At 43.6% G+C, this 11,719-nt stretch overlaps 2 protein-coding genes across 2 annotated transcripts; both read left to right on the forward strand.

Moving 5' to 3' along the window:
• Nucleotides 1–300: 300 nt before the first annotated feature.
• LOC125522264 (WD repeat-containing protein GTS1-like) lies at nt 301–4,809 on the forward strand. The gene is made up of 9 exons (XM_048687340.1): nt 301–510; nt 607–801; nt 983–1,190; nt 1,886–1,981; nt 2,841–2,915; nt 3,218–3,328; nt 3,403–3,494; nt 3,707–3,791; nt 4,305–4,809. Exons 2-9 carry the CDS (start codon nt 617–619, stop codon nt 4,665–4,667), a joined length of 1,215 nt encoding a protein of 404 aa, XP_048543297.1. The 5' UTR covers nt 301–510; nt 607–616; the 3' UTR covers nt 4,668–4,809.
• A 933-nt stretch (nt 4,810–5,742) lies between these two features.
• LOC125525775 (putative disease resistance protein RGA3) lies at nt 5,743–6,470 on the forward strand. Its single transcript, XM_048690787.1, has one exon. The coding sequence runs from the start codon at nt 5,771–5,773 to the stop codon at nt 6,455–6,457; it is 687 nt and encodes a 228-aa protein (XP_048546744.1). The 5' UTR covers nt 5,743–5,770; the 3' UTR covers nt 6,458–6,470.
• Nucleotides 6,471–11,719: the final 5,249 nt, after the last annotated feature.

Here is an 11,719-nt window from a genome sequence, read left to right on the forward strand (position 1 = left end):
TAAAACTAACCAAACGGGACTTATGTACACCATTTATTTACCATTTACATCCCCAATAGTCCACCATAACCCGAGAGACGTCGCGACTTTGTTGGTTGTTAAGAGGGAGGGAGGTAGTCGACACTACCTTCCCAAGCATTCGACCTCGAAGCTGGATTCAACCTGAAAACACAAAGCAAAATCCAACATCAGCTTAGAAAAGAATTTTCTTTAGTCAAAACAAAAACATGGGCAACTTTTAGTTAATTACAATTTAAAGGAAAAAGGCTAAAATTTATAAAAGAAAAAAGAAAGACATAACCAAACTGGCTGGTCCAAAAACAGAAGGGCCAGCGTGGTGTCTCTTTTTCCTCCTTCCCTCCGTCTAGGGCTTCCTCGCCGAGCGCCGCCGCCGCCGCCGCCCCTCCTGCCCCGTGCCGCGACTTCTCCCGCCGCCAGCTGCCTGAGCGTCAGGTGCTCACCTCCGACACCCGTTCGGCCGAACCGCCGCCCGCTCCCAGCCAATCAAAGGTAATTTCTTTTCCTCCTCTCCTGCGAGAAGGTGCGATTTTTGGACATTGACATACATGCTGATTGTTCTTTCTGGGCGGTGTGTGGTGATTCAAGGGCCTGCGCGATGGAGGTTGGTAACGGGGGCGATTCGGCCATGGAGGTGGAGGCGGAACTGAGCCCGTTCGCGGCGGCGGCGGCCTCCGGTTCCCCGGTCCCCGGCGGCGTGGCCTCACCGGCCAGGCGGCTGGGCCTAAAGAATAGCATCCAGACCAACTTCGGCGACGACTACGTCTTCCAGATTGCTTCTTGGTAGGCAGCTTCCCCCCTTTCCCCCAGTTTGGCTGCAGATTCTGTTCTGCCTCGGTTCAGATAAGATTAGAATGGTGTAGCTTCATTATAGCTTCCAGTACTTGATAACTGAATGAAAATACATGCTGCAGTACTCGATATATATGTTTGCTTCTAATTTCGTATATCTTCTTGTGACAAGCCAGGAGATCTCAACGCTCGCGGTTTCTCTGTCGACAAACGCACTCAAGTTCTATGCTCCAGCAACTGGGCAGTATCTGGGGGAATGCACAGGCCATACAGGGAGTATCCATGAGATTGCCTTTTCAGCTCCCTCATCGCCGCAGGTGATATGCTCTTGCTCTGGTGATGGCACTATCAGAGCCTGGGACACAAGGAGCTTCAAGCAGGTTTTTCTTTCCCTACTACGTCCTGATTGCTGATAACTGATGCTGGCTGTTACATGAATGTGCGTGATTGCAAAATTTTGGCAGTAACAGATTCACATCTACATAGTTCCTTCTTTAATACGTATATATGTTCCAGTTCATCGGTATGTTTCTCAGTTTCTGCATTGTAGTTATTTGTATTCTCATAAAGGCGTGAGGCATTAATTGTTAATTCTTGGGATGCTTTGTTTGGATCGAGGTTGGCTCACAATTCATTAAATTTGAATATGAGTTATTATATCTCATTGAGTTCTTCTCTGTTCTGCTTTGTTCGCACTGGACAAGTATTAATTTCTTTTCCTGTAAAATGAGATGACTTGATGCAAGGTGCAACCTGTACAACCACATATGGAGTAGTGATTTTCTTACAAATTTTGGAATAGATCCATTGCATTTATATACTAATCCTAGCCAAATATGAATTCCTTCCACATTGACATAGAAATAACCCCAGTTCCGATTGTTGTTTTATTTTATCGTGTCCTGATGCCACTGGACATAACCTCTTCTACTTGATTCACTGGCATAGTTTTGATCTGGTATTTACATTCACTGTACTGTATAGGTAATTAGTGCTTCAGCTATTTGTAGATTACTACAGTTGATTAAAATGTACTTGCATTTTGACCATTCGCTCTTCTCTAAATGTCTGCCAGATATCTTTGCTAAATGCTGGCCCCTCGCACGAAATGTTTAGCTTCTCCTTTGGTGGAACAAATGGTAACCTACTTGCTGCTGGTTCTAGTTCCAAGGTAAAGGAGTGCTGTTCTTTCATATATTAGAGTCATATCTACAACAGCTTTAGTTTATCCATATTCACTCTGCACCTGCAACGGTTGGTGTATGCTTATAATATTTCTGTCCACCTTGGTACCTGTGATGGTCAATATATGCTTCTAATCTTTGTGATGTATGGGCGGTCATGCTTGAATGTCAAACATTGTATACATAAATTGTATGTCGAAGAATTCGTGTTCTGTTGAGTTGTTTATGTTCGATTTCTCTTTCTTTTAGTTGTTGTAAAATAATTGAAAATAATAATTCAATGCAAGGCCATACCCCTTGGGATAGCATTCAGAAACAGAACCCAGATATCCACCGAATATTCGGATATGATTTAGACACTAGCATGTGAGTTATCCAAAAATTGATTATATGCTATATCGGACTGTGTCTTGAAAACTATCACCCACACATTTGTTAGCTTAACATTTTATTGGCTGGCTTCACTCAACACACAGCCCAATACGTGTGATTTGGAAACTAGATGTGTGATGCTAACACAAGTCCTGCTAGTAATAGAAAAACAGTGGGACCGTTGTACCTTCTTCGTACGAACTCCAAATCAGGCAAAATATGGTTATTTCGCTTGGTTCAGCATGATGCCTGACAAAATATTTGCTACCATCTAATTCGATCATCATTAGCTGTATTTCTTGGACCAGGTGTTGATTAACAAGTGAACTTTGTTAGGACAAAGTATTGAACCAGCGAGGGTGGACGGTTGAGTCCTACCTGTAAAACTTACTTCAGATTGTGCACCTGTATTGAACCAGAGAAGGTTTCATGAGGTTATTCAGGTTGAGTCTCACTCAAGTTGCTTGATTGTAGGTTCTGTTGTGGGACTGGAGAAGTTCAAAACAGGTAGCCTTCTTAGAGGAATCCCACATGGACGATGTAACCCAGGTATGCGTTGTTCTACAGAGTTTTGCATGTTTTACAATAAGACAAGCCTAACTTGCATACCCCATGTACGTGGATATCCCTTTACATCAATTATAGTGGCAATTAGTGCTGTCACATACTTCTTTTTTACTTGAGTGCTGTAATGTACCTTTGTTTTCTTAACTTGTCTGGTGACATTGCTGTCTTCAGTGTTCATACTTTTGCATCTACTTCATATCAGCCACATGATATTTATCCACTAGTTTCTCGATTGGCTGGTTATCAGTCATTGTTGTGCTGATTTACTGCTCTTTGTTGGACAGGTTCGATTTGCACCAAATCAACAGAGTAAACTCATTTCTGCGGCAATTGATGGTTTGATATGCGTCTTCGACACTGATGGTGATATCAATGAGGACGATCATTTGCTATCTGTATGTGTTTTCTTCCTATGTTGTGCTTTAAATACTTAGGGATTCACGATACTTAGATATATGCTATTTAATAGGTTATGAATGTGGAGACTTCTGTTTCCAAGGTGGGTTTCTATGGAAACACATATCAGAAGCTTTGGTGTTTGACTCATATTGAAACACTAAGGTAATTTCTTTCCACATGAAGTTGGTAAAAGATTCTGTTAAATTATTCATTGGCAAAGAAACTCCCACCCCTTTTCACCTCTGTTTTGAGAATATTTCTGCCCGATTCTTCTCTGTTTTCACCCCCAATATTATGCATCCCCTACTTGTTTTACGGTTAATTAACAAGTACACAAGTTTAACATTACGCTGTTTGCTATTTAATTATCGCAGCACTTGGGACTGGAATGGTGGGACTAGAGAATTGAATATAGAGAATGCTCGTTCCCTGGCTAGTGATAAGTGGAACCTTGACCATGTGAGTACGCAAGACTGCTTAACCTATCTTGTACATTCTATTTCCATCTTTGCATTTGAGTTCAGTATATACTGATCATGGTTTGGTATTGTTTATCAGGGATTTTTGTTTCAGTATTACAACCAATCTTGATGTTACATGCACATGTTCTTGTTTTCTCTCGATAATTCAGAGCACAATAGCATTCAAAATTACTGTTAATTTCATTTAATTTTTAAAAATTTAATCTGACTGTAGCATTCATTGTTGGCAAAAAAAGAAAAAGAAAAAAGAGAAGAGACTCATCCACTTACACACAGCCAGCATGACTTTGAGATATCTCTGTGGGCGTGTCTTCTCTCTGAGGCTTTTTCTTTATCATCAAAAGTTGTGCTTGCAAATACCATTTTACTCTACATCCTGATGAGTTGCCTTTCCGACTCCTTTTACATGCGTGCATTGTTGTTGAAATGAGATTATACAGAACTGAAGATCATTCTCCCTCTCAAATCCTTACATTTGTTGTATTGACAGTTGGACTACTTCGTCGACTGCCACTACTCTCTGCCTGATGACCGGTTATGGGCGATCGGCGGCACAAGTGAGGGGACACTAGGTTACTTCCCTGTGAAAAACGATCCCGCGGGAGCGATTGGTCCGGCGGAGGCTGTCCTGGAAGGAGGCCACACAGGAGTTATCAGGACCATATGCCCAGGTGGAAGCAGTCTTGAGAGCCTTGGCCAAAACAAGGGCATCTTTGGATGGACAGGAGGCGAGGATGGCCGTCTATGTTGCTGGCGCTCTGATGATGCAGCAGTGACGAAGAAGTCGTGGATCTCAAGTACGCTTGTATCACGCGTAGAAAAGAAAAATAGAAGCCGACATCAGCCCTACTGACCTGCTAAGAGATGGATGCCTGGCCTCGGCTTACCCATCCATATTATGATATTTCTTTTGTATTGAGAGAAGAGCGGCGATAACGTATGGTTTGTCCCTGAATTTTCTTGCCAGTTAATTGACCATTGCTGCTGTTTTGGCATTTTATGGTTGATCATGTTATTGCTGCTTTGAAGTAAGAACTGTGGCCTATAATTGTTTACTAGGTAATGCTTGGGACGTTCCTGCTGATATCACATTACCTCCTAAGAAGTATCTTTGGGTCTGCGTTTTGTGTTTTGTGTCAGTGCTTTCCACCATCAATACTAGATGATCTTTGCATACATATCTAATATCTTATCTGTAGCGAACTAATGATCTTGGCGATGATTTTATTGCTATTAAAAAATTTAATTAATCCAAATCGGCCAATTTTTTAAGAAACTATCACTTCACTGTCCGGCGGCGACTGTGATCGAGATGGGCTCCCTGCTGGTACCACTGCTGGGCAGCGTGGCGGCCAAGGCCGGCGACACGCTGGTGGCCGAGCTGCTGCGGGCGTGGGGGCTTGACAAGTCACGCCGGAAGCTGGAGCGCCACCTCGCCGCCGTCCAGTGCATCCTGCTGAACGCCGACGCCAAGAGCCACACCAACCCTGCCGTCCGCCGCTGGACGACGGACCTCAAGACCGCCGCCTATCATGCCGACGACGTTCTCGACGACTTCCTCTACGAGGCGTTGCGACTCCGTGCTGCACAGATGCGCCCCTACTCCACGGCACGCAAGGTTTGTCCTCGCCCGCTCCTTTTCCCACACTTCCTCAAACTAGACGAACTGAAACAAAGTTTGCATGAAAATCACAAAAAATGATGCAACATATCAGCATTCGCTCGACAAATTCATCCAATTGTTATTCAATCTTTTTTTTTGTTTGTGGGTGCATTATTTACTCAATCATCTGATGCTATTCCACATGGCTAGCAACAGTGCATTCTCTGCCTCTCACTCATTTGTTTAAGGTTTTATTTTGGAAAATGGCGGGCTTTTAGTTTCGATATAATTGTTTTTCATTGCAGATGCTCAGCTACTTCACCACCAGCAGCCCGATTGTTTTCCGTCTCTCCATGAGCAGGAAGATGAAAGATGCCCTTGAAATGATAGACGAACTGGTTGTCGAGATGAATAACTTTCACTTCCTACAACATGCCAAGGCACCAACCATTGTTCAGCCGCAAACACACTCACATGTCAATGAATTACAAATTGTCGGCAGACAAGATGAAAAGGAACAAGTGGTGAAGATATTGCTCAACCAGTCTGATAATAGCAACATTGATAATAGTGACATCATGGTGCTCCCCGTAGTTGGCATGGGGGGAATTGGCAAAACTACCCTTGCCCAACTTGTTCACAATGATCAGAGGGTGAAGGACCCTTTTGAGTTGGTCTTGTGGGTATGTGTCTCTGACAAGTTCAGTATCGAAGAAATCATCCGATCCATAATAGAAGTGGCCACCATGAAGAAGTGTGATTTGACTCAGATGGAGGCACTGCAGAAGGAACTCAGTAAAGTTTTGGCCAAGAAAAGGTACCTCCTAGTATTGGATGATGTTTGGAACGAAGATCGACGGAAGTGGGATGACATGAGATCATTGTTGTGCGCACATTCTAGATCTGGTAGTGCTGTAATTGTGACAAGCCGCAATGAAAAAGTTGTTTCTATCATGGGCGGGCACACTTCCACCACATCAGATGTCACTTCTAAACGAAGATCAATCATGGGAGCTTTTTCACAAAAATGCATTTGGTAGAGAAGTGGTAAAACAAGAGGAATTCAACTCAATAGCTAAGAGTATTCTACACAAGTGTAAGGGGTTGCCTCTTGCTATCAACACAGTGGCAACTTTACTTCATTCAAAGCATCACAGTCAGTGGGTTTCTGTTTTGAACAGTGATGTTTGGAAGAATGACGTCCTGGCAACTGGAATTGTACCTGCTCTACAGCTGAGCTATGATCACTTGTCATCAGAAGCAAAAATATGTTTTTCATTCTGTGCTATTTCCCCCAAGGATAGCCCGATGGATACAAACATGTTAATCCAACTTTGGATGGCAAATGACTTTATTGCATCAGAAACAATAGGCCAACAAATTTTCAATATGCTAGTCCAAAGATGTTTCCTCCAAGATGTGGAGATTCAAAAGAATCTTCTCTCTGAGTTTCGACATGGGTTCATCCACCGACCAACTACTTGCAAGACGCATGATCTCATGCATGATCTTGCTGACTCTGTAAGCGGAAATGATTGCTTCCACTTGCAATCATCTTCATCACGTCAACAAATTTTGGAAGGATCCACAGACGCTGGTTCATTACAGCATTTTTTTTTGAGGGAACTACGGCGGGCAAAAGCCAGCCTGAACTCATTTTATTTAAAAACCGGACACTGTACATAGAATATTTACAAAGGGTTGGGGGGCACAGAGCATACGGGAAAAGCTAAGTTACATCAAGATTCATCGAGTCTGGCCAACATAATGCCGCAGTCAAGTAGGAGCTGTTTACGGTCCTCATTGTGGCAGCGGTTCGCCCACAGAAAGATGTCATCGGCCGCTCGGCGGAATACAAATTCAAGGGTTTGCACTTCATTGTTGAAAACCTTTGCATTCCTTCTTTTCCAGAGATTCCAAAGCATAGCCAGAACAACCGTGTTCCGAACCTTGCAAGAAGGCAGATGATACATAATATCGCTGACCGAGGGGCAGTCTGCCGAGCTGATGAACAGGGAGTCTGCCGTTGCCCACGCTTCTGAGGCAACAGCGCAGTGAAGAAGCATGTGAGCTGTAGTTTCGGTAGCCGAACAAAAAGGGCAGGAGTCCGAGTCTGAGAGGCCCCGACGGAAGCGACGTTCATTGGTGAAGAGCCTTCCACGGTGCGCGAGCCAGAGAAACAACCTGCACCGGTTAGTCGTGTAGTTCTTCCCCCAAATGAAATCCGCGAACGGATCATCCAGCCGAGATGAAAAAGCCGCCTCATAAGCAAAAGCAACGGAGTAGGGTTTGTCGTTCATCCTGCACAATCGAGCATCTGGGGCATGCGGCATTAAGATCACAGAAGCTAAAAGGACTTCATTACAGCATGAGGTTCGACATTTGTCACTTGATTATGACAGTAATGTTAATGTTAAAGCCATGATGGAAATTCTAGCTCCCGGAGCCCGCACGATATTAAGCCAACGCCAATTGGGCTATCGATGTCCACTAAGAAAGTCCAAGTCAGGATTAATGTCCTTACGAGCAGTGAAGACGTTCTCAAGCATAACACAAATGACAAATTTGAAGCATCTTCGCTATCTGGATTATTCTTATTCTTGTATATCTGCATTGCCTGAAGCCACCACCATGTTGTATAGCTTGCAAACATTGAAGCTCATTGGTTGTAGAAAACTCAAGAAATTACCAGAAGGGATGAGATATATGAGCAGTCTTCGACACATCTTCCTTGTTGGGTGTCATAGTTTGGAGCAGATGCCGCAAGGTATTAGTCAGTTGAATTCCCTACAGACATTGACGAGTTATGTCATTGATAATGATACAGGTCGTGGAATTGATCAACTGAAAGATTTAAATCTATGTGGTGCTCTTTCTTTGACTGAGCTGAGAAAAGTGCATAGTGCAGAAAATGCTAAACAAGGCAATATGTCTGACAAGCATAATTTGAAGCGATTATCACTCGATTGGACAAATGGACATTATGGCTCATATTTTGGATATGGAGTCGATAATATTGCAGAAGGGATATTGGAGGCTCTTTGTCCACACAAAAGGCTTGAAGTTTTACTGTTATCTAATTATACTGGTCCCAAATTCTCATCATGGATGCACAACTATACCCAGTTAGAACATCTTAGTGAACTTTCTCTGACTGGATGTGAGAACTGCAAGTATCTTCCACCATTGTGGCAGCTGCCCTCTCTTGGGTACTTGGTTTTGGATGGTTTGCATAGTGTGACAAGTATATGTATTGTTAATGATGACATGGACAATGTGGAATCATGTATTTCTCGGCCACCCTTCTTTCCTAAATTGGGAACCATGATAATTTCCGACATGCCTGAGCTAGAGAGATGGCACCAAGAGGTGGCAGGACAAGTGGCAGTTGTATCATTGCCGCAGCTCAAGAAGCTAATTATTTCTGAATGCCCAATGCTATCAAGCATGCCCAGGACGCTCCCTTTGCTTGAAGATCTACAGGTGGTTAGCGCAAGAGACATTCCCCTTCACCATCTAATGAATCTGTCTATGCAATCTAATCTTGAGTGCAAAGGCTCCATTGTAGTTGAACCTGTTGGTTGTCTATCTATGGACCTTCATTTCTCAAGGCTTGGTGACTCTGATGTGTTAGTGAGACTCACAGTTTTGAGGGAAAATGTAGGGCGCTTTGAAGAGGAGATGAACAGAACACCTTGCAGATTTATTAAGAAGCTGGATATAATAGATTGTGACTGTCTTTTCTCACATGAACTGTCCCAAATACAACGGAATATATGGAACCATTTTGGTTTTGTTGAAAGTATGTGGATTACAGGCATCAATAATATAATACAATGGCCAGCAGTAGAATTCCCATCAACAATATCTGATGACGAAAATGTCCTGCTTCCTCGACTCCAGGTTCTTAAAATTATAGGATGTGAAAATTTGGTGGAAATACCAAGACTGCCTGCATCTCTTGAAATATTGCACATCAGTTGTTGTCAGAAGCTGGTGTCCATGCCAATAATTCTCGGGAACATAAAAAAGATGAGAGAACTCGAAGTGTATCGGTTCAGTGCACTGGCAACATTTCTAGATGGAATGCATGGAATCACTGCACTCAAGAAGCTGCGAATCGAGTGCTGCCCAACCCCAGAGACACTACCGGAGGGGCTCCTGCAGCAGCCCCCAGCCCTCCAGGAACTATGTATTACAGACTGCCCCAAGTTGGAGGAGGCCTTCTCAGGAGGAGGCACTTACTGGGATTTGGTTGAAGCAAACTTGGAGAGATCCTCCTCAGGAGGCATTTGCTGGAATTTAGTGGGCGTCACGACCAATGGGCATACTCCCAATCAAAGGCAAGCCAAGCATTTCAATCAAGCACAAACAGGCATACTCCCAATCTGCCGCCGTTCACGACCAATGGCGGTGAGTCACGTCCAGTAGCCGCCGCCGTCTCCTGTGCGAGAGAAGGGGATGAGAACGACGACCGACTGGAGCGATTTCTGGTCAATCGATTGGTAAGGGTATTTTGGTCTTTGTTTGTGGAACCCACTTGCCAGAGGGCAAATTAGCAAAGTGCCAGGTAAAGGGTGTCATCGGATCAATTACAAAGTAATGGAGGGCAAATCATCAAACTACAAAATAAGTGGTGGCAAACAATCAAATCCCCCCATGCCCAGCTGGGACTAGTACCTTGAGATGCTTGGCGAAGTTAAGTGCATCTACGTTACGACAAGGAGATCACATATATTTCCGTATACATATCTGTTAAACGTGTAAGACTCAACTACTAGTTGGTTCCATAGCCCCTCGTGATCTCTCAACAACCATCCCCAATAGTTGTTTACTTGTAGGCTAGACTGTTCAAAGCTGGTTATCGGTATAATAAACAGATTCTTTAACAAGATAAACGGTAGGTAAGGGAGTACATGTAAACCTATATTTATTCCAAGTGATAAGTGCCCAGCACGAAACACTCTGGTCCTAATGTTTTTATAACTAAAGTTGCCATCTGAAAAGAAAAAACAACCAAAAAAACTAAAATGCCAACAAAAAGAAAGTTGCCACCCTTGACAACTAAAGTTGCCATCCTCACGTCACTAAACTTGCCATAAAAAATGTTTGGAGTTGCCGTGTGTTCATGTCACACGTGTGGCACTTATCAGAATCATTTATTTGGCTCTAACCTTTTACCGTCAACTCAACATCCCAATTTGAGTTATGTACCATAGAAACTATATACTACCATTAAAAGTTCTCTGACATACAAAACCAATGCTACTACCTCCGTTTCAGTTTACAAGTCCTGTGCGTATATCTAGGTTGCCAATTTTATCACCCTAATATAAACTATATAACACACAAATTATACCTTTTGAAAGTAGAAACTCCGAAGTTTATGTTGGTGTATTTTTTGTAATATATGAATTATATTAGGTTGGTCAAATTGATGACCTAGGAATATGTGCACGCCCTGTAAACTGAGAGAGAGGTATTACCATCATGCCGATGGAAACCTATCGTGCTCTGCATTGTAAGCCAATAATACACAAGTTGACCCCGTTGGTATAATACACCTATTTTTTCTCGTAAAAAAAGATAACACATGGCATCTGCATCGAGCAATGCACACAACCATTTTTATCATAATTTAACAGAGACTGAGAAAACAAATACATGGATCAATTCAAAGCCACCTTTCTGATGATCTATGTTGTGACACCTATTAGTTCATTGATGTGCCTTGACCTCGCACCAAAGTACACCATCTAATTTGGTGGCCTCACCAAGCCGCTCCACGGCGAACCAAGAGCACCAACTGATCTAGCAGACCCTTAACGCGCACCGCATGCGCACGCTCCAATCCACTGCCACCATCTTCTGCCGTCTCAACTTAAGGAAATACCAATGCATTTACCTTGCCAGGCTCAACTGCTATCAACACCTCACCCTGCGCATGTCCATCAACAAATGTCCATCACAGAGACCCCGATGCACCACGCCACCGAGACCCGCCGTTGCCAACACGGTAGATGTCACACCACACCACCTCTTAATCCAGATCGCCGCCAATGCCAACCCAAGGCATCCACCAGCCAAAACTCCCAAGGCGACGCCTTCAAGAAGGGAACGACGCGAAAGGCATTGCCGTCGCCCACCGCAGTTAGGGATTTCACCCGGGAGTCAAATGGCGTGGTGGAGGTAGATGCAGATTTGATGAACTTCTCCATGGAGAAAAGACAGAGCCCTCGGGCGTTGCCGCCATCGTGGTCGACCAGTGCCTGCTAGGGATATCTCCCAATCTGAATCCCCGT

Source organism: Triticum urartu, chromosome 7 (genome assembly GCF_003073215.2).
Source record: "Triticum urartu cultivar G1812 chromosome 7, Tu2.1, whole genome shotgun sequence".
NCBI lineage: Eukaryota > Viridiplantae > Streptophyta > Magnoliopsida > Poales > Poaceae > Triticum > Triticum urartu.